Source organism: Sapajus apella, unplaced genomic scaffold (genome assembly GCF_009761245.1).
Source record: "Sapajus apella isolate SASKATOON/1434 unplaced genomic scaffold, GSC_monkey_1.0 scaffold21, whole genome shotgun sequence".
Taxonomy (NCBI): Eukaryota; Metazoa; Chordata; class Mammalia; order Primates; family Cebidae; genus Sapajus; species Sapajus apella.
Genome location: NW_022436961.1, coordinates 21532681 through 21559661, shown reverse-complemented (window position 1 = coordinate 21559661; position 26981 = coordinate 21532681). Strand labels below are relative to the sequence as shown.

At 38.6% G+C, this 26981-nt stretch overlaps 1 protein-coding gene and 1 long non-coding RNA gene across 6 annotated transcripts in view; one reads left to right on the top strand and one right to left on the bottom strand.

The window, feature by feature from the left end:
- LOC116558175 overlaps positions 1 to 11522 on the bottom strand; it is a 29316-nt gene extending 17794 nt beyond the window's left edge. The window contains exons 1-3 of the long non-coding RNA XR_004271891.1: positions 11316 to 11522; positions 8755 to 8899; positions 4191 to 4343 (exon numbers count right to left, since the gene is read on the bottom strand). This is a non-coding gene — a long non-coding RNA (uncharacterized LOC116558175). The remainder of the gene's footprint in view (positions 1 to 4190; positions 4344 to 8754; positions 8900 to 11315) is intronic.
- Positions 1 to 26981, top strand: part of PSD3 (pleckstrin and Sec7 domain containing 3) — a 526477-nt gene that overhangs the window by 182952 nt on the left and 316544 nt on the right. For 2 of the 5 annotated variants that reach the window (XM_032287984.1, XM_032287985.1), the window contains one exon: positions 25144 to 26251. In XM_032287984.1, the coding sequence (XP_032143875.1) occupies positions 25144 to 26251 (1108 nt within the window). Of the gene's footprint in view, positions 1 to 9665; positions 10932 to 18964; positions 19241 to 25143; positions 26252 to 26981 lie in introns of those variants that run through there. The other 3 variants (XM_032287986.1, XM_032287987.1, XM_032287988.1) reach the window with 3 other exon arrangements.

The following is a 26981-nucleotide window of genomic DNA, read 5'->3' as shown; positions in this document are numbered from 1 at the left end:
GTGTCTTTGCAGACAACATTATCTTATATAAATAAAACTTTAAAAGCTTTAAAAACAACAACAGCAACAACAACAAACCTTTGAACTTACAATTTAATTCAGTAAAGTTGCAGGATACAAAATAAACTTAGGAAAATCAGTGGTGTTTCTGTATACCAGCATTCAAATAGCAGAAAAAGAAATTAAGAAAGCAATCTCAGGTACAGTAGCTACAAAAAGTAAAATACCTGGGAAAAAATTTAACCAAGGAAATGAAATATCGCTAAAGGAAAGCTATAAAACACTGATGAAAGAAATTGAAAAGGGCACACGTGCAAATAAAAAAGCGTTGTATTTTCATGAATTGGAAGAATTAATGTTGTGAAAAGGGCCATACTACAAAAAGCAATATATACCTTCAGTGCATTCCCTATCAAAATACCAATGTCATTTATCACAGAAATAGAAAAAGCAGTCCTAAGATTTGTAAAGTACCACACAATACCCTGGATAGCCAAAGCAAGAAGAACAACGATTGATATATCACACTACCTGACTCCAAAATATACTGCAAAGCCACAATAACCTAAATAGCATGGTACTCTCATAAAAACAGATACATAGACCAATGGAAAAGAATATAGAACCCAGAAATAAATCTCGTATTTACGGCCAACTCATTTTCAACAAAGGCACCAAGAACATTCATTGGGAAAATGTCTCTTCAATAAATAGACATGTCACATCTCAAAAGAAGACATGGAAATGGCTAACAGGTATATGAAAAAATATTGAACATTAGTATTCATCAGGAAAATGCAAATCAAAATCATAATGAGATATTCCATCAACCTAGTTAGAATGGCTATTGTCAAAAAGACAAAACATAAATGCTAATGGGATTAGGAGAAAAAGGGAACTCTTACACATTACTGGTGGGAATGTAAATTAGTAAAGCCATTAAGGAGGCTGGGCATGGTGGCGCATGCCTGTAATTCCAACACTTTGGGAGGCCGAGGTGGGCAGGGCTTGAGCTCAGGAGTTCGAGACCAGCCTGGCCAACATGGTGAAGCCTGATCTCTACAAAAAATATAAAAATTAGCTGGGCATGATGGTGTGTGCCTGTAGTCCCTGCTACTTGGGAGGCTGAGGTGGGAGAATCACTTGATCCTGGGAGGTCAAGGCTGCAGCAAGCCAAGATTGCCCCACCACACTGCAGCCTGAGCAACAGAATGAGACCCTGTCTCAAAAATAAAATAAAATTAAATAAAAGTATAGCCACTAGCGGAAAGCAGCATGGAAGTTGCTCAAAAACTGAAAATAGAGCTCTCATATTATGCAGCAATCCTGCCACTTGGTATATATCCAGAAAAAAAGGAAATCAGTATGTTGAAGATATATCTGCACTCCCATGTTTATTGCAGTGCTATTCACAATAACCAAGATGTGGAATCTACCTACGTGTCCATCAACAGATGAATGGATAAAGAAAATGTGGTATATACATACAATAGAATATTCTTTTGCAATAACAATGAATGAAATTATGTTATTCATGGCAACATGGATGAGCTAGCTTGGGGACATTATGTTAAGTAAAATAAGCCAGGCATAAAAAAGATAAATACCACATGTTCTCACCCATATGTGGAAGCTAAAAAAGTTGATCTCATAGAAGTAGAGTAGAATAGTGGTTTCTAGAGGCAGGGAAGTGTGGAGGGCAGTAGGGCATAGCCAAAGGTTGGTTAACAGATGCAAAAGTACAGCTAGCTAGGATGAATATAGTGTTCTATAGCAGGATAGGGTGAATATAATTTACAACCATTTATTGTATATTTTCAAATAGCCAGAAGACTGGACTTTAAATATTTTCAATACAAAGAAATAATAAATGTTTTAGGTGTTGGATATGCTAGTTACTCTTCTTTGATCATTATATATCATATACATATGTGGAAATATACTGTATCTTATAAACATGTACAGTTATTATGCATAATCTAAGAGTAATAATAAAAGCCCCAAACACACATATTTCCTTTGTGCCTTTTGTCAAATTATAAAAAGGAAAAGTGCTATAGGAAAATTAATCTAGCAAAATGGCTTAGAGTGGATAGGAAGATATGAACTAGTGTTGAGGAGGGGAGACTTGCTAGATCAGTGGTTAATTCCTAAAGTAATCATATGCACTGTAGAGAAGAGATAGTGGTAGGAATATAAATACATAAATGCATGAGACTTTCAGAAAGTAATGATAGTCTTGGTGACTGTAGATCTGGGGAGGTAGGATGACTCTGAAGTTTGGCAGTAAAGTGACAGGAGATGTTAATGATGCATCTGAAATAGGAATTCTCCTCCATGAGCTAGTTTTTCAGGGAAGGCAATCACTGTGGTTTTGACATGTTGAATGTGTGACATGGGGCATCTGTCAAACAGGATTGTTAACTTTTTGCTTTATTCTGCTTCTCTGCATATGTCCACCTTTCTAGGGGATGATAGGTACAGGGGCACCATTCAGAGAGCAGACTGCCTTGATTGCCAAGAGCCCATGCAAGATCTCAGGAAAGTCAGACTCTCATCCTCAGTGTGGGATTCCGTTTTCTGTTGGTGTCTTTCAAATGGTGGGTGGGTTTCTGAGATAATGTGGATATGTAACAGCATGTCCTATAACTGGCAATGACTTGACCACTGTCTATGAGAGAAGCACAGGACAGAGTATCCAAAAGCTCTCTTGAGAGCTTTAACACTTCACACGAAACTCAGACCCTTCCCTTTCATTCAGAACATGAGCAGCATATCCCTTCTGGACGTCTCCCTAGACCTTCCCTCAAAATGAGCTAACTGTGTGAGCTGCTTCTGGTTATGGTTTACTTTATATTTTTTTCTCATTATGTTGTTATTATCATAGGATGGGAGGTCCTGTTGTCAAGACAGATGGCAATGTAGCTTTGAGATCATTAACTCTGCTTGGTAAGATTTCATTTGTATTTGCCTTTCTTTGCACTTGGAGTTAAAAGAATACAATCTGATCTGTAGTTATCTTGCTTTCATCTTTCCTTATTCTGTTATCCCAGTTCAAGTTCAGACCCCAGCCTCAGATGTCTGTTCTGGGTGATTGACATAGTCGCTTCTAAATGGACTAAATTACTGACACCTTTCACTTTTCCTGTATAATAGTTTATATTTGGTGATTCCTTCTCATGCAACAGAACTGTGAGGTAGCCTAAAGCCTAGGGAGGATGTCAAGTCTGTACACCTGAAATTATCATCATAGAGCTACAGAATTATCAGTGTAGAGCCTTACATATAGTCATTTTGAAGTTTTCATGTGCTGTTTCATGTGACTTCTGTCATTTAAATCTTACAACAACTTTGTGAAGTAAGCATCTTGTTTGCCTACAGTGATTGTTTGAATTAGGTTCAAAATTAATTGTACAAAAGGCTGGGAGTACAAAAGTACTTTGTAGTGGGTACAAAAGGCTGGAAAAGAAAGGCATAATTATGGGCCCCAATCACATGGTAATGTATCAAAGCCTGATTCCCAGCACTAGTAGTAATAACAGCTAATTCTTACTAAGTATTTCCTGTGTGCTGGGCACTGTTTTAAGCAATTTATATCTATTGACAGACTTAGGGTACATTTGCCACCATAACAGTTTGTTGATTGGATGATAGATATTGCTTCCAACCTCTTGCATTTTATTTTATTTATTTATTTGAGATGGAGTCTCGCTCTGTCACCCAGACTGGAGTGCTGTGGTGCCATCTCAGCTCACTGCAACCTCTGCTTCCCAGGTTCAAGTGATTCTCCTACCTCAGCTTCCTGAGTAGCTGGAATTATAGGCATATGCCACCATTCCCACCTAATTTTTGTGTTTTTAGTAGAGATGGGGTTTCACCATGTTGGTCAGGCTGGTCTCGAACTCCTGACCTGTGATCTACCCGCCTCAGCCTCCTAAAAGTGCTGGGATTACAGGTGTGAGCCACAGCTCCTGGCTTTGCATTTTAAAGGCAGAGAATGTGAAATAAGAAAAACAGCCTGCTGAGAACTAATCCCTGGGGCTCCACCTTTAACTAAAGGGCAGTGGAGAAAGTACAATAGACCAAGGAAATGGCTCAGAATTGCAGCCATGGCAGAACCGCACCTGGGAGAGTGTATTGTCTGTGAGTTGGTGAGAAAGAGGGATTCCAAAATAAACCCTTTACCCTACCTTTCCTTTAGTTGTCCAGACTGTGCTGTGCTCCTGGGCCTGGGTCTGGAGTTCCAATCCTGCTTCCCTGCCATCTAGCACACTGATACCCTCATTCAACCTTACAAAGAGTTGGAATGGTGCATTTCACTTTACTTGATTCTTGAGACAAGACTAGAGTGTTTGAAGAATATATTTTACTTAAAGAAAAAATAAATAAATAAAAAGAAACAGCTTAGAAATAAAGGAGTTTCCAGAATATAGAATTACAAACCTGATTTAACCAAAAGCTAGCCAGAAATCAACTCGATAAGTACAGTTTATCGAGCCCTTCTGGTTGGTTCCTGCTGCCCACTTAGATGCCATTTGGATGCTTAGAGACTTTTCTACTTTTAGGGAGATTCAGTTACCCCCAGAACTTGCTCTTGCTTTCTCTTTGGGGGTATATTATATAAAGCCCCTCAGGTCAGCCCCTGAAGCCCAAGGCCCTGTTTGTTCCTGTTCCTGTGTTATCCCCACATCCTTGGGTTCTGATTCCATCCCAGGCCCAGTACATGGCAAAAGCAGTTTCCCAGCTCACCATCAAAGTTCGTCTTGCCCATTACATACAACTGTGTTTTATGCCATCTGGACCTGTCTTGCAATTTGATATTTGTACTTTCTGGGGTTCTCAGTGATGTGGGGATGCAACAGTGCACAAAACAGACGCATATCACTGACTTCTTGGACATTTATTTCATTTGCATCAGTGGGACTTATATTTTGATTACATTTGGAATCAAAATATAATTGTATTATGTAGTTGTCAGTATAAGAATTTACTTAGGGGCTGGGCATGGTGGCTCACGCCTGTAATCCCAACACTGTGGGAGGCTGAGGTGGACAGATTACTTGAGGCCAGGAGTTTGAGACCAGCCTGGCCAACCTGGTGAACCTCGTCTTTACTAAAAATACAAAAATTAGACGGACACTGTGGTGGATGCCTGTAATCCCAACTACCTGGGAGGCTGAGATGTGAGAATCGCTTGAACCTGGGAGGTGGAGGTTGCAATGAGCCGAGATCATGCCACTGCACTCTAACCTGGGTGACAGAGTAAGACCCTGTCTCAAAAAAAAGAATTTACTTAGGATAATATTGGGAACAACTGGAAATAACCAGACTACTCAACAATGACTAAATTGTATTACTAATGATATATTCATTAAAAAATGTTTATATGGTTTATATTAATAGAAAATAAAGTTGTGTGTTTATGTTTATGATTGTAAATAAGTCACTGCAAATAATCAACAGGGAAAGAAAGATTAAAATTCTTCAACTGTGCTAGAAAAAAACATAATGCAACATAAAGTAAAAGAGTGGCTTTGTTTGTTCTCTTCTGCTCTTCTGTATATTCACATGTGGGCTGCCAGCTAAATACCCCTTTTTCTAAACTTTGGTCTGAGGGATGTTTTTTCTTCTATCTTTTAACTGTGTGTTGGCTAGGTTGCTTAAACTTTCTCTATATTCTTCATTTGTAAAAAGGAATTAATACTTAACATATCCCAAAGTTAAGGTGAGGATGTTTTTCTCAAAAAGATATCAGAAAAAAGGGAGTGGTCTTCCATTAATTTCTTCAAGTGTTCTGTATTAGGGATGCTCTTGATTATTTTGATTAACAAAGAATTATTTGGAGAAAACACATGAGCTTGAAATAACTACAGATAATGCCAGTTTGGGATACTTATGGAGATTACTAAAACAGGTTAAAAAGAGGGAGCAAACAAATTGAACACACATTTGGTAATTATTTCTGGGGAAATGTTCTCAGAGGTGGAAGTGTTGGATGTTGGAGAAACTACCTTCATAAAGATGACTTTTATAGGTCATACATGCAGTAAGTGATATTCAGATCACTGCTAGTGAATGGATACTGTAGGTTAGGATAGAATTTCTAGTTACAGCATCACACATTTAAAAATTGCTGTATCTCAAATAACTTAAGACAGAACTGAAGATGCAAGATGAGGAGCCTCTAGTGGTAGCAAAGATCCTTATGACAAATTACCCATGAAAAGCTTGAACAGAATCATTTCCTGAAGTGTAAGTGAATGAAAACAAGCATTTATTTATTGTTTTAACGTATTATGTGATTTTTATATATACAAATTAACATAATAAGGAAAATATTGTAAGGAGCCATTTGATTATTTCATCCATCCTAAAAATTTAAATATTCAATATGGCCAATAACTTTTTGGCCCATTGGAATTTATGAACTACTTAATAGCTATTTTAGAGTTGCCTTATATTTAGGTATACCTGACATCTATCTGGTAGGGAGGTTTTAAGGATTAAATGAAACAGTTAATTGGGTGTCTACTGTGTAGCAAGCATTATCTATGTAAGCTCTGGGTTAACAGGGACTGACAGAGATCTGCTATGAGATCTGCTTCCTGATCTTCTTTGATCTTTCCTTCCTATCACAGGCTGGGTTAGGGCACAGAAGAAACTGGTAGTTGAGAGTTTCTTAGAAAGTGATAGGGGAGGAGTTAGAGGTGAAAAGCATCTTGTTTGGCCCCTGGAAGACAGGAATCCCTAAACATTAATTGTGACTTTCTGCCACTCGACCCCTTTTCTATTTGTTCTCCCCTCCCACTCTAACCCCCAGTGCAGTTTGTAGTGTCTTTTCTGTGCTGAGAGGGATCACACTCCGTAACTTAAGAAAATGAGCTTAGCTAACTTTGTTCATCTGTTGGGTAGACCTAGGACAATTGTAGAGCTTTGCGGGTGACTTTTATTTACCTCTTTATTACATGTAATGTTTCCAACATACAAACCTTTTATACTGTGTTTTTAAACAACCTTACCAGGAGGGTTGTATGTATACACTTTATAAATTAAATTTCACTTTTGAGGTTTTTTTTTTTTTTTTTTTTTTCCCAAAACAGTATATTAGGTTACAGAGCTGTGGAATGACTATGATTTTTATCAGGTTTTGGTTTTTCACCTCTCTCCACTCTGCTCACTTGGATTTATTTCACATAACATCTTCTTGGAATTCTGATTATCTCTCTAGATTAAGCTTGGACATTTAGATGTACCTTGTAACTGGAGACAACAGACTAAAATACAAAAACTCAATTTTTATAGGCCTTAAATTGGCATTTTTTTTTTAAGATCTAAGAACCAGACTGAAAAAGTAAATACATTTGAGCTAGGAAAACTGATTTCTTATTTACTGGAACTTGCTTAATGAAGGAAAAGTTATTTCACATAAGGAATTATTGTTACCAGTTCCTTTGATAATCTTATTGTCTCCTACGTGGACCTCATAGTTTAAAAAAGGGTAACAATTAAACATAGGATGTTATGATAATAAAACTCGGTATCATGCGGTCAGTCTTGATTTGTGAAAAAGCTGTATTTCTAAAAATCTTTGTTAGTTGGATAATAATAGTTAGCTTACTTGCCTGTTTATACTACTTTATTTGAAATTTTTGAAAAATAACACATTATACAAAGAAAAATTTATTAGCAATAGTTCGTCATTTCCAAACCAAGGAGCCAAAGTGCTAGTGACTTTCAAGTCTGGAAATACATTGTGGATTTTAAATTTTGTTCCTGATAATTAGTGAGTAATAATTTGTTTCTCTTAAACCTTTGTTCTAAAATTCCTACTTGGTATTTTTAAAAATTCAGTTATGGCGAGACATAAAGACATAGAAATTGCTGTTATGAAAGAAGTTTATACTCACAGATCCCTAGACACAGGCAGCCCAGTACATTCCACAGGGTCACACAGGGAAGCACCAGGTTGGCCAAGAGCCAGAGATGGGAGATATGGATCATGGCCCAGAGGCTTTATTGTTTTTTTTGCAGAAGGGAGTGGGCAAGGCAGGGTAACCATGCTGCGTATGTTTAAGATTGGCTAGTTTGAATAATTTTGGCAGGATTTTGGCTATAGCGATGGTCCCAGTTGTCCAGGACCTGGGCCTGGGGTGATTACCTTGGTGCTTGAGAACTCCAGAGAGAAGATGGTTGGGGCCGTGGCTCTGGATTGGTTGGTTTGTATATCACAGGCGCGCTTGCAGAGGGGTCTTTTCTATATCTAGGAATTATCCCTGGGAGGAGCAGTCTTTCAACAGCCAAGGCCCCAAATGCCAGAGTATCAAGAATACAGAGAATAAGAGAATGTAATCAATACAGACAAAACAAAACAATTGAGGCTTTCAAAATGGCACTGCTAAGCAGGGGTGCTGTTTCTGTGCATGCTTTTAAGAGATGATGCCGTGAAAGACTAGAGAATATGTAAGAAATTTATTTATGAGCTTTATGTTTTGAAATGGTGTTTTAGGGGGTTAGTCAAAGAAAGGATTAACTAAAGCCTAATTTGGAAAACTTGAATTAAATAATTTGACCCATGTAAACTTCTCTCCGATGTGAAGATGGTCAGGGGTGGGGGAGGTCTGCAGTGGGTATGGGACACTTTCTGCTTTATCCCCCTAGCTTATGGGATGTCCACAGTTCTGCCTGGCTGCTTCACTTCTAGCTCTATCTTCTGAATTCCAGGCATAAGGAAGGGCAGAGTAAAAGGGTGCTTACCCCTTTTTCCTCCCCTTAGAAGGACTGGCCTTAGAAGGCTTGCCCACAAATTCAGCTTATATCTCATAGGGAATTGGTGATTCACAGATTGGTTAGTGTTTGTGTGAAGCCAACAGAGGTTACCTTTCTGCTGTTCAAACCAACTCTGAAAAAATAGCTCTTCTTTGAGAGGATTTTGAAAAGGGAAGTGGGTAGTTTTATAAAAAATGTAATCATCCTAAAAGTCATGATGATTGTAGTAACAATAATAAAACCTTGAGCTTTTATTATGTACTGGTTGCTACTCTGAGTGCTTTATACATTTGTATCTATAGTTCATTACTCCTCAGAAAACCCCATTATTATTCCTGGTTTGTTTTTTTTTTCAGACAGAAATTGAGGCTCACAGAGGTTAAATAACTTGCTCAAGGTAACAATTGGAAAATGATGGAATCCAGATTAATAGCTGAGATTGTATGCTTTAACCACATGGTTATACTGATCTGTAATTTAAACATTTCTAGCTCAGATAAGAAAACTAAAGCTGGAAGGTTTTAAGGCATTGGCCCAAGGTCACACTGGTAGTCAGCACTGAGCTTCTGCTTCTGGGTTTATTTCCACTATCCCAGTATGCTTTCTCTAGGTACACTGTCTCATCAATATCCTCTTATATTTGGGCCAGCCTTCTTGAGAGGTGGATATTTTTGGCTTGCTATGGTTCTGAATCCTGAAAATTATATTCTTTCTTTAGAGTTGTTTTGCTTGGCAAGGAATCCCTCAGGAGGCACTTTAGCTTAGAGGTAGAGAGGGTGGACTTTAGAGCCACAGTGCCTGTGTTTGAATCCTGGTTGTGCCAGCTTTAGCCATGTGATCTGGACAAGTCACATACCTCTCTTGAGTTTTAGTAAAAGTAGATGAGTTAATACAATAAAACTGCTTAGTGTAGTGCCTGGCACCTAAGTAAATACTTTGTATTCTGATTATATTATTACTTGTCAGAAATGTTCTCCAAATTACACCTAATGCATTTTCCAGCACCTTGTTTGGCACTCAGTAAATGTATATGGATTGAATGAAAGCAACTGTGAAGTGGTTTGTATTGTCAGCCCATGCATCTCATACTGATTGGAAATATTAGGTAGAAGATTGGAATTTTCATGTTACTTTTAATATTTGTATTAATAGCCAATATCACTATTAAGGACCAATAATATTACAATATCTTACTCAACTTGTTCTACTTTTCACCTCACTTCACTTTTCTGATGTATAAAACTATTTGTTTTTACATTTGGTGCTTTTACTGAGATTGTGTTGAAAGGTATTATATACATCCAAGGTACTATAGGTGATATAAAAGTTCTTGGCTTCATATTTAAAAATGGATATTATTGTTTTTGAATCTTTTCATGTCACATTTCCAAGTAACAGCAATAGCTCATTAAATATTAATTTAATCACAGGAACAAAATACGATCGTCAGTAAAATGACTTTAAATGGCAGCATCACTTAACAGTGATAAGGACTGGCAAAGCAGGATTTGTGTCATTCTGCGGCTGCTTTTGAACAATGTATTTGCCTTTGCCTTGTCCGTTAAAATCACACAAGAATTAAACCCTTTTAAAGAGAACCTACCCATCTCTTTCCCATGTGTCATTCTTGCATCAGAGAAAATGCTGCATAATACTTAGATGACAGCCCCACCTCTGATGTCACCCAGGATGGTACAATCCTCTCCAAGCCTTTGCTGGGCTTCCTGCTGCTGCACTGGGGGACATGGTTACATTAAAGCTAACTCCGGCATCTCAATTATCTCCTTGGAAGTAGTTTTCACAAATATAAAAACGCCCTACGGTGGCTGTTTTCGGTAAGCTACCAAGGTAGAGAGCAGCAGAGGCAGACAGAGGGAGAGCAAGCGGGAGAACAGGCTGCTTCCGCCTTTGTGAGAGGGACTGAGGCAGCAGCTCCTCTCGGCTCGGGTTCCAAGTGCTCAAAGTGCTTCCATTTACATCACCGTGTGCAGTGCAGGGCAAAAGGGGCTGCCAGGAAATCTGAAACTAATTTGCTTCCAGTTGACTAGAACAGCATATTTTGCATTAGCTTGCTTCTTTTTAAGCTAACTTTTCTCAAGCGTTAAACTGATGAACTGGGCATTTTCTATGATCAATGGGTAACTGCTGGAGCTACAGTAATCTCTGTGAGTAACCTCTATTTGTAGGTCTATGCAGGCAAATATATTTTTATATATCTATTTCTTTTAAATGCTGCTGTGAAAGTATCCGTCTGTATTATTGACTGCTTTTGCTTACTAGTCTTGTCTTTTGAGCGTCCCAGTAGGAGACCCCTAGGGCTAGACCAGGTTCTGCTGAATCTAGACACAGAGGAGAGCATTTTGCATTTATTCAGGGTTGCCCACGCCAACCATTCTTTAATTCCCAGTCATCAGAGAGATGCCACCTGCACTCCGAATGCCTTTGCCCAGCACCTCACCTGGCTTTATCCTGGAATGTTGATTTCAGCATGTGACATTGAGTTTTTCAAAATTTTTATTTTTATATAGAAAGCAGAATATTATTCTTACCTGTAATCTTACTTCCTTTCTTTTTTTTTTTCCACCAGCTTTTCTGGGAACACACAGTTCTGTCACCCTATGTCTTCTCACTGTTTGTGATATGTTATATAGACAGAAAGAGAGAAAACAGGCTACCCCTCCAGTTTTAGAAAGACATAATGTAGTGCTGGATGGGAATAGGGGAGGAGTTTCTCTTAAAGAGCTCAAATTGCTTTCCATCTGGGTGCCTGAAGTACAGCTTAGTATCTGAATAGCCTTGAAGGGAACAAGGTTAGCTCAAAGATTGCACCAAAATGTTCTAGAAACACAGTAGTTGAGGCAGAGATAGAATCTCTACTGGAAGTTTGTAACAGGTATCTCAGTTTATGCACAGGGATGTGTTTTTCCTGTTTGTTAAAAGTGTTGCTTTTATAGTAATTTAAGATTTTTTTCTCTCTCACCATGGAAACTGACTTCCAACTCTGTAAAATTTGCATTTTTAGATATACTTGGGATAATTGTTTCTGTCAGATCGTAGCCTGAATCCTTAGTGAAACTGTGGGTCTCCTATTGAGCATGAAAACTACTGGGTGCAAATGTGGATCAGCTGAGTTTGCTACACACTGGAGGCTGACTGAGGCTGTGTGTTTACCGCTGCATCTAACATCTGTCTTCATAGACAGCAGTTTAAAGAAGTCCACAGCTGTAGTTGATCATCACTGCTAAGAAGTCCAGTTGTTTGGCATTCATAATTATTTTTTGAAGAATTGTATAGTTTTTTCAAACATCAAATTCTTAAATATCAAAATATTTCCTGCATATTTAGGAAACAATTTATATTAATCTTACCATATCCGTGTTAATTTTAGCAGAGGAAAGCTTGCTGTGAACGAGACTGTGGGGTTATTTAAAAGTTTAAACTTTTTTTTTTTTTGCTTTTAAAAATAAAAACCAGGCCGGGCGCGGTGGCTCAAGCCTGTAATCCCAGCACTTTGGGAGGCCGAGGCGGGTGGATCACAAGGTCAAGAAATCGAGACCATCCTGGTCAACATGGTGAAACCCCGTCTCTACTAAAACTACAAAAAATTAGCTGGGCATGGTGGCACGTGCCTGTAGTCCCAGCTACTCAGGAGGCTGAGGCAGGAGAATTGCCTGAACCCAGGAGGCGGAGGTTGCTGTCAGCCAAGATCGCGCCATTGCACTCCAGCCTGGGTAACAAGAGCGAAACTCCGTCTCAAAAAAAATAATAATAATAAAAACCAAAGAGACAGTAAAGACAGAGAAATTTTACAATTGGGTTTTAAAAGTATGGATTCCCTAACAGAAAGGAGAGTAGAAAATGGACAGAATGGGTAAAACCGGAGGGGCATCTCTGATTAGAAAGTAAAAGCCTGAAAGCAGAAGCATAAGAGTGGATATAAAACCCAAAACTTATGACAAAGAGAGGCAGAAAAAAGTGGAGAATCCCAATGGTTGAAAAAAGGAAACCAACTTTGAATAACAGTAATTTTAAAGTTGAGCTCAAATTCAGTTCTTACAGCTTGATGTTCCTTCTCTGTAACAAGTAGCAGTGCTCTGCACAGTTGTAGAGACTTTGGTTTAAAATTAATGGGCTATTCCCTGTCTCACTCATCATCCCTTTAGTATGCTATAGGTGGTACCACCCCTTAGCTCACAGAGCTTCCTCTGAAATTGACTGAATGGTAAACTAGTATCATTTCTCTAGGGATTCGAGCTGAATAAGAAAAACTGGGTTCTGAATCATTAGTATGTGAAATTCAGTTTGCCGTAAGCACAACTGTAACTATTAATCACTTGGAGAAAGAGTGTCCAATTAATGGAATATTTTCTGTTCGTATGCACATGTTAAAAGCTTGTGTAGTGGTTGGCAGGCCTTTTCCTGTTTTTTGTTTTTTTTCAAACACATAAACAACTTAAATATTTGTGCTTTCAGCATTATCAGTGTCCAGATAATAGCCAGCATCCTGTACTACATACTGTAGCTTTCTCCAAAATGTGACTTTTCTTAGAGTGAAGAGAGTGTCTCACAATATAATGTATTTAGCTTACTCATTTAGTAAATTCTCATGACTTATATTCATTTTTCAGTTATTTTTATCATACCAAATTTATTTTCTATTGCTGGGTAAAATGGGTTAGATTATCCTCTTGTTTTATTTTAATACAAATTTTACTATTGCATTGCAAATTTGAGTCATGTATCACTGTGTTGTTTGTGAAATTTACTGATTATTAAACACAAAATCATTGATCATCATTACAGTTAAGGATTATAGTTGGGCCAGGCGCGGTGGCTCACGCCTGTAATCCCAGCACTTTGGGAGGCTGAGGAGGGCAGATCACAAGGTCAAGAGATCAAGACCATCCTGACCACCATGGTGAAACCTCGTCTCTACTAAAAATACAAAAATTAGCAAGGTATGGTGGTGCACGTGTAGTCCCAGGTACTCGGGAGGCTGAGGCAGGAGAACCCCTTGAACCAGGGAGGTGGAGGTTGTAGTGAGCCGATATTGTGCCACTACATTCCAGCCTGGCGACATAGTGAGACTCCGTCTCAAAAAACAAAACAAAACAGGATTGTAGTTACTTATAGATAAAATGCATTTGAGTTGTTGTTTTTTTTGTTTTTTTGTTTTAACTCTGCAAGGCTTGTTCTTTATATTTGTTTTGTAAATTAAGCGTTTATCTTCCAGTCTTACAGATTAGGAAATGTCAGACCAAGGGGTCAAAGTGGTCACTCTTTCTCCTGCTCCCATCTTTGGGACTGAATTCCTTTCCAACAAGTTAGGGGAGTGTGTTTTTAAGCTTGCTTCTGTAAATGTTCAAGTGTTACAATAACTTACTAATTTATAGTTTTCTTGTCATACTAACTGATAAGATTAATGTAATTTTTAAGGTGTTTACTAACTGATACTTATTAGGGAACAGAGAACCCCAAATTATTGCATTTATGAACATCCAAAGTAGAAAGGAGGGAAAGCAGATTTGTAGTGGCTAGGTTAGCTATAATTTATAAAGGATTGAAAATCCGATGAACTATACTCATAGGAAATAAATCATAAGACCCTTAGTGCACTCTCCATAGTACATTATCAGACTGAATGTCCCCATACATTTCTATTTTACAAGCAATGTATCCAAAGATATGACCATTAAAACCTTGGAAAAATATTCTGGTATTTAAAAATTGGACTTTACCCTTCTCTGAGCCCATTTCTTTAAGTTCCAATGTAATTTTTTTAAGGCTGTGTACAAATAGTAATGTATAGGTTTTGACTAATGGTCAAGTTTTCATTTGCAGTTATTTTATGATCTTTTTGTGTAAGTAGAGAGTCATGGGCCATTGATGGTGACAGAAATTTACTATGAGCTATAAAATCAAGAAGGGGTCATGTTACAGTAGAGGCAATTCTCTTCCTCTCTTGGAAAGGGTTCCGGGGTACTTGCTAACTAGAGGGCAAACCCAGACCGGAATGATCAAGTGTTTCTCTTTGCAGTAATGAGACTGTTTTCTTGGAACTTACTTACTTGATGTCTATTTGATTAAACAGTTGGACCTTTGAGTTAGGAGGCAGGTAGTTGTGATTTCTTTTAAAATAAAAAAGTAGACTTTAAATGTAGTCAGAATAACTTGTAGATATTGTTGTAGTTTTCTGGAGCAGTGTTTCTCATCCTGTAACGTGTATATGAATCCTCTGGGATTCTTGTTAGAAACCAACAGGATTCTGATTGGGAATGTTTGAGGTGATGCCTGAGAGTCGGAATTTCTAACAAGCCTCCTTGGTGATATCTATGCTGCTTTTTCAGGGCCACACTGAGTAGAAAGGTTCTAGGGCAGCACTTTCAATTAGTACTTTCTGTGATGATGGAAATGTTCTCTCGATTTATGTAGATAAATATAGATCTATACAGATATATATATATATATACTCTACTATACAGATATAGAGGGGACTGGGGCAGAGGAGGTGAGGAGATGATGGGCATGGATGCTGGTCGAAGTAGAATGCCATGAGAGATGTGGCAGCCCTTGCATGTAGCATTAAGGAACTGCATTTTCAATTTTATTAAATTTTAATTAAACGTAAATGTAAATAGCCTTATGTGGACATGGCTACCAAATTGGACAACATAGTGTTAGAGAGAAATCCATTGAGAAATTTATACTTAGTGGTAATAGCTCATATAGGATCATGTTGAATTCTAGAACAGACAGAGATTATCTCCAGTGAAATTTACCACTGCTTGAACTTGGTTTGCGAGCAGACAGTATATATAGATGGAGTTGCTAGATTGTGAACTCCTTGATGACAGAGGCCAAGTTGGTCTTGTTTGTTGCTTTTTCTCTAGTGCGTGACACATTCCTGTTGCACAATAAATGTCAGCTGAGTAAATGAGAGAATGAGCTGCTCTAATATCAGCAAGTACCCTACCGTTTCCTGAATCTTATTCAAACTTGGATTTAGAAGCAGTGGGTAGGACTTGGGTGACACTAACATGAAGTATTTTGCTTGTGTTTAATGAGGCTCCTTTTTTTCTTCTGTCTTAAAGTTTTTTATTTGTTTGTTTGCTGAGACAGGGTCTTGCTGTGTTGTCTAGGCTGGAGGGTGGTGGCTCAATCACAGTTCACTGCACCCTCAACCTCCCAGGCTCAAGCAATCCTCTCACCTCAGCCTTTCAAGTGACTGGGACCACAGGCACACACCACCACGCCTGGCTAAGTTTTTTAAAAAATTTTTTGTAGAGATGGGGTCTCCCTATTTCCCCAGGATGGTCTTGAACTCCTGAGCTCATGCAGTCATCTTGCCTCAAGCTCTCAAAGGGTTGGAATTACAGGCGTGAACCACGTCATCTGGCTTTCAACTTCTATTAATTGGTATCCAATAGGATACCAGTTACACATAGGATACCAATACGAATTCTTAATTGATTGATTCAACAAAAATATCCATTTTGCTAGGTAATTTTGTTATAGGCTCTGGGGATATAGTTGTAAAGAAAGCAAACAAAGTTTTTGCCTTATAGAGTTTATATTTTTATAACAACAAAACAAAACAAAAACCTTTTTCTAAAAATAGCATGACTGGTCCCAGGTTCTAGAAAAGATATGTGTGTAGAATCCAGAATTAGGGCTTTCCTGAAGAATGTAGGCATAGATATGCCTGTCAGATAGTCTGGGGAAACCTATGTCCTATTGCTGAGAATCCCTAGTGAAAAACTGTTTTATTTGCTTCAAATTTCAGCTTACAGTAACCGAGTCTATGGTAGATGTGTCAAATAGTTCTTGTATTTCGTTTTTCTTGAACTATTTTATTTTAAGAAGTTTGCTAGCCAGAGTAGAAGAAAATCTGTTTCATTTACTGCTCCTCAAACAGGATAATTCTTAGATAGGCCATGGCTTTTCTGCAGCCAATCTTATGGAGCAGGCTTATTTTCTTACAATTTGAAGAAATTTCTTCCTATTCCATTTCATTTTATTACAGTTCTGTCCCCGTGTTCCAGAAACAGATCACTATTTGATATATAACCCAAAACACTCCTCAAATTGAACCTGTTAACATTCAAATGTATCTCATTTCTTTCTCAATATATTAAATCAAAAGAAAAAAAAGGTCTTTAAAAAAATCAGTGGGTTTATATGTCATTGCAGGAAAAGCATCTTTGCTAAACAACAGGAAACATGATTTGTTAGGAATCTGAACAGATACACAAAGCAGCAGATAAAGTTCCTGATAGAAAAGTATGACTTCTAATGTAGTATAAATAGGTACCTCCGAAAAGTACACGTTTCACATGAGTGTGAAAACTCTTCTTCCCTCTTCCCTCCTCCACATTCTACACTACATTTTCATTTCTTTAAGGCGAAAAATACACACAGAATCCTTTATTAATTCACATTCTACTAGTGTGTGGTTTGTATTTAGGTAAGTGCTAAAGTTCTTTTTTTATATTTAGCAAGTCCCTAAGTCCCTTTGTCACACGTATGAGACCAAATTCGGGCAGGACTAATTCAGGAAGGCTCTCGAAGGGGAAATGTTTTCAGTTGGATTCTTATATTAGTAATAGATGTAGACTGAAAGGGAAAGTGTTAACGAGTTGGGTGTAAGAGCTCACAGCGGTTGGAAGAGGCCCAGGAATGGCTTTGGTGGAAGCATATTGAAACTAGAGGGGGCTGGGGCAGAGGAGATGAGATGATGGTCATGGATGCTGGTGGAAGTAGGGTCGTGGGAGATGCGGCACCCCTTGCATCTTTGTTTCTGTCTATTCTGCCTTTGTTCTGGCTTTATTACTCACGGTGTTTCACCTGCACTATTGCCAGAAGCCTGTGTGGTTATTCCTGAGTCTATGCTCATACCCTCTCTGCTACACATCCTTCACATTCTACAAAGGCGATCTTTCTAACGTGCCAAACAGACTTCTCATGCTCTGGAAATACTCAGTTTTGAATCCCCTATGTTTAGTACATAGCAGGTAGTCAATATTTGCTGAATGCATGAATGAATTTTGGAAACAATGGGCATTTAATAGGAAGTATCTATGGCCCTATTTTAAAAGGGAGAAACTTTACAAATCTTAGGAGAACAATTTGGTATTTTTTAAAAAAAATCATATTTGCACATAGTCCCAATTTTTAAACATAAGGAATAAATCAGACATTCTAAATAAAAGGTCAGGACTGATACTCTACAATATTTTTTGTGTTGTTAAAGACAGTCAAGTTGTGATAAGTAATGCAGACAGCAAAAATAAACTGCTCATGGACAGGTGTGACAGAGAGTGGCTTATTTGAAAAGAAATATTTCCATTGTGCTGAATCCTTAGGGACATGATTATTAAGGCTATTTCTACCCAGAAGCTACAACTGGAACACTTTTGGTTTTATTCTTTATTATATTTGTTAACATTACTGCTCTTAGAAATGATGGTCTTGACTGGATACAATAGTTCACGCCTGTAATCCCAGCACTTTGGGAGGCCAAGGAGGATCACTTGAGCCTACGAGTTCGAGACCAGTCTAGGCAACATAGGGAAACCCCATCTTTACAAAAAATTTTTTTTAAAAAATTAGCTGAATGTGGTGGTACATGACTGTGATTCTAGCTACTCCAGAAGCAGAGGCTGGAGGATCACTTGAGCATGGGAAGAGGTTGAGGCTTCAGTGAGCTATGATTGCGCCACTGCACTCTAGCTGGGTAACTAAGTGAGTCCCTATCTCAAAAAAGAGAAAAAGCAATGATGAATGATGGTCTTTCACAGTTCAGTGTTCCTGAGTTTCTCCCAGGCTTTTACTTTTGAGAGACAGAAGACTAGAAATTAGAAATCTAGTTCTGACTTATAGTTCTGATACAGTACTTTATTGAACATCGTTTTATTAACCTTAGTCAGGTGATTTCGCCTCTCAGAACATTCATTTTCCCTGGTCTATGCTTGTTTTTATTTAGAACAGTAAACATAGACCAGGAGAACCTACTCAAATATTTGATAGTAAAGCAAGCAATCTGACATGCAGGCTTTTTTCCTCTTATCTGACCTCATTTTCTTTGACCAGTTGCCAAGTTGTTATATCAGACATCACAAGCACTTGCCCACAATTGTTGCATTTGCTGTCCCTGTCTGAGGGACGTTTCAATGAAAACTATTAAAAGTGGAGTGAAGTAATTAATTTCTCTGAGACCCCTTTTCTTGATATCTCTTGGTTACTTCTCTTGGGGCTCGTGTTTGTTTGTTTGTTTGTTTTTCAGAGGGCAATTGAAACTGTTAAAGCAAAGTGGACTCCCAACTGACTAAGTTTAACTTTTATTCTCTTCGTTGAATGGATTTCACTGTAATATATTTTGGTGTTGTTTATAAATATAGCTTCAGTGCTTACTATGATCAGTTTTCTTAAAACACTTCATGATGGGTTAAAAATTGTTGCTTTTGGAAGCTTTAAGGTGTGACTAACATTATGTTCATCTATTTTGTATATTTACACTATATATACCATATAGCAAAAGTCTTTTTGACATTTATTTATACAGAGGAGAGGGCTTTTTTCAAGAGTTGGTGAGCAAAGGAAGGCTCACCAAGGGGATTTGGTATAGGTGAAAATAATCTGATTTGTGTTGAAATGGGAAGAAAAAGAATGTCAGGTAGAGAAAAGAAGTTGAACAAAGGCAAAAGAGCATGTGTATGTCTACTCATTCAGAATATATGTATGCTTAAGCTTTTTTCCAGTGTGTATTAGAATTAGAATAAATCTTTTCGGGTTATTCATGGGTTGCCCCTTCCTTCAATTTAGAGGCGATAGTATCACATGTGAAAGGGAGTTGAGAGAGACTTGATTAGGAAAGACTGATTGGGATTGTAAAGGAAGAATTTAGCCACAGATGACATGATCTGGTATGTAGAATCCTGAACAATCTACAAGTATGTTATTTTATGCTCCAAGTTAAGCAAGGTTGATAAGATTCATCTACAGCAACAAATTGTATTTCTATACACTGCTAATGAATGATCCAAAGACATTTAAAAAGCAGTATCAAAAGAAATAGAATCTTAGGGGAATAATTGAAAATGTATTCATTAAAAATTATAAAAAATCACAGCCAGGGGCAGTAGCTCACGCCTGTAATCCCAGCACTTTAGCAGGCTGAGGTGGGCGGATCACGAGATCAGGAGATCGAGACCATCCTGGCTAACACAGTGAAACCCCATCTCTACTAAAATTATGGAAAATTAGCTGGGCATGTTGGCACACTCCTATAGTCCCAGCTACCCTGGGAATTGCTTGAACCCAGGAGGCAGAGGTTGCAGTGAGCTGAGATTGCACCACTGCACTTCAGCCTGGGTGCCAGAGTGAGACTACATCTGAAAAAAAAATTATAAAAAACAATGTTGAAAGAAATTTAAAAAGATTAAATACATGAAAAAAGCAGCCCATGGTCATGGATCAAAAGATGTAATAGTAATACTGTTAAGAAGCCAATACTGTATAGATTCATTACAGCTCCTATCAAAATCACAGCTGATGAGCTGATTCTAAAAGTCATGGGAAATTCAAGGGGCTCAGAGTGATCAAAACAACATGGGAAGGAAGAAAAGAGTTGGAGGAGACTCACACTTCCAGATTTCACTTACTGCAAAGCTACAGTAGTGAAGTTGTAGTGAAGACAGTGTTATTCTGGCATAAAGATAGGCATCTAGCCAGGTGTGATGGCTCATGCCTGTAATCCTAACACTTCGGAGGGCTGAGGCGGGAGGGATCTCTTGGGCCTAGCAGTTCAAGACCAGCCTGGGCAACATAGTGAGACCCTGTCTCTTAAAAAAATGAAAAATTGTTCAGGCATGGTGGTGCATGCCTATTGCCCCAGCTACTTGAAAGGCTGAGGTGGGAGGATGGCTTGAGTCCAGGAGGTCGGGACTGCAGTGAGCCATGATTGCACCACTGTACTCCAGCCTGGGGAACAGAGTGAGATCCTGTCTTAAAAAAAAGAGGCATCTAGCTGAATGGAGTTGCAAGTCTAGAAATAAACCTGTATGTATATGTTAATATATGTATAGGATTGATTTTTGACATGGGCATCAAAGCTTTCCTATGGAGAAAGAATAGTCTTTTGAACAGATAGTGCTGGGACAACTGGATTTCCACATACAAAATAATGAAGTTGGATTTCTACTTCATATCATATACGAAAATTAATTCAAAGTAGATGAGAGAGCTCAATTTAATAGCTAATACTGTAAAACTCTTAGAAGACAACATAAGAGGAATCTTTGTGATTTAGACAGTGATTTGCTGCTTATGATACAGAAAGGACAAGAGAGCAAAGGAAAAATAGATAATTTGGAATTTAGCAAAATCAAAAACTTTTGTGCTTCAAAAGACACTATCAATTAAGTGAAAAATGACAACTCACAGAATGGGAGAAAACGTTTGCAAAGTATATATCTAATAAAGAACTTAGGTCCAGAATATATGAAGAACTCTTACAACTCAGTAGTGAAAAAGACAAATAATTCAGCCATCAACTGGTCATGTCTATAAAAAAGATTCACAAATGGCCAAAAAACACATGACAAGGTGCTCAACATAAGTCGTCATTGGGGAAATGCAAATGAAAATCACAGTGAGATACCACTTCTGGGATGTCTGTAACAATAAACAGTAATAGAATCTCAGACATTACTTGCAGGAATGTAAAATAGTACAGTGCTTTGGAAAACTGTTCAGCAGTTTCCTAAAATATTAGACATAGATTTACTATACGATCCAGAAATTTTAGTCCTAGGTATATACAGAAGAGAATCAAAAATATATTTAGATCAGATGCAATGGTTCAGGTCTGTAATGTCAGCACTTTAAGAGGCCAAGGCAGGTGTATCCTTTGAGCCCAGGAGTTTGAGACCAACTAGGCAACATGGTAGAACAACATCTCTTCAGTAAAAATGAAAATTAGCTGGGCAAGGTGGTGCATGACTGTAGTCCTAGCTACTCATGAGGCTGGGGTGGGAGAATGGCTTGAGCCCAGGAGGTCAAGGCTGCAGTTAGCCATGATCATGCCAGTGTACTCCAGCCAGGGTGACAGAGTGAGACTCTGTCTCAAAGAAAAAAAAAGAAATAAAAGAAAAAATAGTTAGATCCTGAAACTTGTGTGGAAACAACTCTAATATCTCATCAACTGATGAATGGACAAAGAAAAACTGTTCCCATATGATGAAATATTTGGCAATAATAAGGAATGAAGTTCTCAGCCAGGCTCAGTGGCACATATCTGTAGTCCAGCTACTTGTGAAGCTGAAGAGGGAGGTTTGCTTGAGACCAGGAGTTTGAGACCATCCTGGGAACCATAGAGAGACCCTGTCTCTCTTTATATATATAAAACAATAAAATAAAAGGAAAGAAGTTCTGATACGTGATACGACATGAATACACCCTGACAACCTTGTGCTAAATGAAAGAAGTCAAACTCAAAATGCCATATATCATATGATTGCATTTATATGAAGTGTCCAGAATAGACAATTCCATAGAGACAGAAAGTATATTGGTGGTTACCAGGAGCCGAGAAAAGTTGAAATGGGGAGTGGTTGCTTATGGACACAGGGTTTCTTTTTGGGAGTGATAAAAATGTTACGGAATTAGATAGTGGTGATAGTTGTACAATTTTGTGAATATGCTAAAAAATGACTGAATCTTAAAAGGTGGAAAAATGAAAAGACCTGTTGTATTCTTTACTGAAAAAAAAAATGCCAATATTCCACCCTAGGAAGAAGGGTCTCCGTTGTTTTTAGCTATCTTGTTTTTCAAATCAGTGTTTGAAAAATTGCTTCCTCTTCAGACGTAAGCAAGCTACATTTTATTAGTTCTGTCCTGTGGAAGGTATTATAAATACTATCATAGAGAAGTGCTTCTTAGATTCCATCAACACTTGCTTCAAATTTAATTTTAAAAATATATTTCAGGCCAGGCATGGTGGCTCATGCCTGTAATCCCAAGGCCAAGGCAGGAGGATCATTTGAGGCCAGGAGTTTGAAACTAGCCTGGGCAAGATAGTGAGACCTTATCTCTACAAAAAGATAAAAACATTGGCTGTGCAGGATGGTGTGCACTGGTGGTCCTAGCTACCCGAGAGGCTGGAGTGGGAGGATCACTTGAGCTGAGGAGTTTGAGGCTGCAGTGAGCTATGATCGCACTATTGCACTCCAGTCTGGGTGAGAGTGTAAGATCCTGTCTCTAAAAAACAAAAAAGAAGCGTATATATTTCAAATTATTTTACAAAAGGGAATATAAAACAACATACACTCTCAGATTATTGCTGTTTAACACACTGTGGGAAACTGTGTGTTAACTGATGTTTCTAAGTTACCTCGTTTAATACATGCCTTGGAAATCAAGTCTTTTTTTTCTAGATGGAGTCTCACTCTGTCACCCAGGCTGAAATACAGTGGCACAATCTTAGCTTACTGCAACCTCCACCTTCTGAGTTCAAATGATTCTCATGCCTCAGCCTCCCAAGTAGCTGGAATTACAGGCGGAATCAAGTATTTTAAGCCTTTTCAGGGTATATATTCAGACATGTATCAAATAGTCCACTAAATAGGAAGGTTATAGCTCTGCAGTGGTTTAAAAATGGTAACAACGGCCAGGTGCGGTGGCTCACATCTGTAATCCCAGCACTTTGGGAGGCCAAGGTGGGCAGATGATGAGGTCAAGAGATCAAGGCCATACTGGCCAACATGGTAAAACCCCATCTCTACTAAAAATACAAAAATTAGCTGGGTGTGATAATATGTGCCTGTAGTCCCAGCTACTTGGGAGGCTGAGGCGGAAGAATCGCCTGAACCCTGGAGGTGGAGGTTGCCGCGAACGGAGATCTTGCCACTGCATTTCAGCCTGGTGGCAGAGCAAGAGTCCATCTCAAAAAATAAAGATGAACAAATGAATGAATAAATAAAAATGGTAACAACTAATGTCCTCTTTCATAAAGTAAAAGTGAGTACACTGTATTTCCAGCATAGATGAGGGTTTTCGTGATACAAAGTAACCAAAATTAAGTTCAGAGGAAGACTGGATACTGAGGCCGATAGGACTACAACTGTCATCTGTAAACCCCCAACTTAAATTTTTGGTTTATCAGAATGTCCCCATTTTCAGTTCTCACTGACTATCATTTTAACAAAGAATTGATATAAATTTGATTTAATATAGTGAATATATACTAATTAAATACTGTTTTCTTTACTTCATGTATTAGGGTTCTTCCTAAGATGCCATTAAAATTTTATGCAGGTCTCAGTAATATGTAGAACCTGAAATGTTGAAGTCTTGGAAACAGAAATTTGAATGGTGGTTACCAGGGACTGGGGGGTGGTGGGATTGGGGAGGTGTTGGTCAAAGGATCCAAATTACAGATAGATAGGAGGAATAAATTCAGGAGTCTGTTGTAGAAAGTGGTGACTGTAGTTAACAACAATGTATTATATACTTGAAAATTGCTACAAGAGTAAATAGATTTTAAATGTTTTCACTACATGCAAAAAATTTGAGGTAAAATACTGATATGTTATTAATCAGCTTGATTTAGCTATTCTACAAATGTATACATATATTAAACATAATGTTGTATACCATATATAAACTTTGTATATGTGAACATATATATGTATATATATGTAAACTTTTATCAGTTGAGAAAATAAATGAATAAAATGAGAAAAGTGAATTTTATGTAGTTGGGATCCTGGAAGTCTTTCTCAACACAGTAAGTTTCTTATTCCATGTTAGCTTCATTCTTATTTTTCTGGGATGATTTAAAAGCATTCCCTGCCACACACACAGAAACCCAACAATGAAGGAGAGACTTCTGGCAGAAAAAATATTGACTGAGTTTAAATAGATCATAAGTGTTTTGCAGAGGCTCTGTTTCAGAGATTGCACAGCACAGATATCGTTGACTGGAACATAGGGCTCTTTAGTGTTATGCCCAATAGAAATATTTTAGTTGCTGTTTTATGAGTGGTATTTGGAAGGTGGTACATATCCTTATTTTAATCCCTTTTTGCATATGAGTTAATGAATTCTCATGTCTGGCACATAAGAAGCAAAGTTATGGCAGGTGTCATTAGATTGCCTTCTATGCTGAAAGTTTTGTGGTTATACTCACGTAAGCTAAGTAGAAGGGATCACTGCAGTATCATGAGAAGTATGTGTTACAGGATGGTGGAAGGACAGATATAATGAAATAATCAAATTAATAAGTATTATTGAGTGCCTGATCTACATGAATATGCATTGTGACCTCCTGGGGCCTCTCTTTCTGCAACAAATCGTATGTACCTTGTGTTCTCTTCACAGGTGATCATGGAGGAAGCACTTTACTCCCACCAAATGTCACAAATGAATTTCCAGAATATGGGACCATGGAGGAAGGTGGAGAAGGCCTAGGGCCTTCTCTGGAGTTTGATGGTGAGACTCTGCCATGCCACCCACAAAAGCAGCAGGGTGTCCAGCCTCTTACTGGCTGCCACTCTGGGCTCGACAGTGTTACAGAAGGACCAAAAGATGTCAGAGAGGCACCCTCTCAAAGTCACCTCAAGGAACAAAGTTTACAGCCCATTGACTCTTTGATTTCAGCTCTGAAAGCCACCGAAGCCAGAATCATTTCTGGAACATTACAGGCTACAAAGGTACTGGACCAAGATGCTGTTTCTAGTCTTTCAGTTCAGCAGGTGGAAAAAGAGCTGGACACTGCCAGTCATAAAACACAGAGAACCAACAAACTGCTCCCTGCTGGCCAAAAAAATTCACCAGAAATACCTCCTTCAGCTGAAGTCACGACAGAGGAAAGTTTTTATTTGAGCATCCAGAAGGATCTGACCGCACTGTTAACTGGAGACACTCAGGCAGAGCTTTCCCAGATAATGAATAATGGGAGGAAAGGGGCCCTCTGTGTGCAGGAGCCAGCTTGTCCTGTGGCCTCCCTGGGGAGCTCAGCAGTGACCTACCACTCTGCAGGCAGTGTTGGTTTCTTGAAAGAGCAGAGGCCTGCTCTTGGGAGAGAGCACCCAGGGGGATGTGATCGAAGCAGCTCCATGGGACGCCGAGGCCGGGTCAAACACGTGGAATTTCAAGGAGTGGAGATATTGTGGACAGGAGGAGATAAGAGGGAGAGCCAGCATCCCGTAGATTTTGAGACATCACTGCAAAGAACAGCCTATCCTGAAAACAAAGAGTTTTCCAAAGTGCCACGCCATTTCATCTCATCAGCTGGTTTGTGTAATTCAAGTAGTTTAACTGAGGATGTTTGGGATGAATCCTCGAAAGCTCCTTCAGAGAGGCCTGGCACAAGCTTGGGGACATTCTCCCCTGTGCATCTTGATGAGAGTGGAGAGGATGAAGTCTTCCTAAAAGAAAACAAACAGCATCTTGAGAAGAAGCCTGAACCAGAGAGATATAAGGAAAGGTGAGTGCCTAGAGGAGCCCTGCCGTCTGAGATGCCTAGTACGCATCATAGAAAACCATTATCCTGTGCTTCACATGAGAACTCAATTACAATACATTGTGTCTTTGTTATCATAGAGTATAAGAGAAGTTACTGTAAGCTAGGTTCTTCTAAGCTAAGATTCCTTCTAAGCTTCTCAGATATTAAAGTGATCTTGTTATGAAGTCATCCATTAGGCATGGACCAGAGAAACAGTTTCTGAAAAGACTGTGAACACTAAACTGTGAATTCTTTTCTGACATTTTCTTAACATTTGAGAGATTTCAAGTTTCCCAACATCAAGGTAACTGTAATACCCCACTATAGTCTTTAATGATATGAAAAGGTTTGGACACTTTTGACTTGCCCTATGTAGCTGTTACTTTCAACTTAGGCATTTCTTCTGGGTATAACACCAATGCGTTCAATCCAGCCTACATACATGTATGTACACAGAGGTTCTGGGTTTGGGCCCACTCAATTTCCTACGTTTGTTTGTTTATTTATTTTTACAGAGACAAGGTCTTGTTCCGTCTCCAGGGCTGTAGTACAGCCCTCTGAGTAGTTGGGACTACAGGTGTGTGCCACCACACCCGGCTAACTTTTGTACTCTTTGTAGAGATGGGGTCCCACTATGTTGCCCGGGCTGTTTCAAACTCTTGACATCAAGTGATCCTCCCACCTTAGCCTCCCTAAGTGGTGGGATTACAGG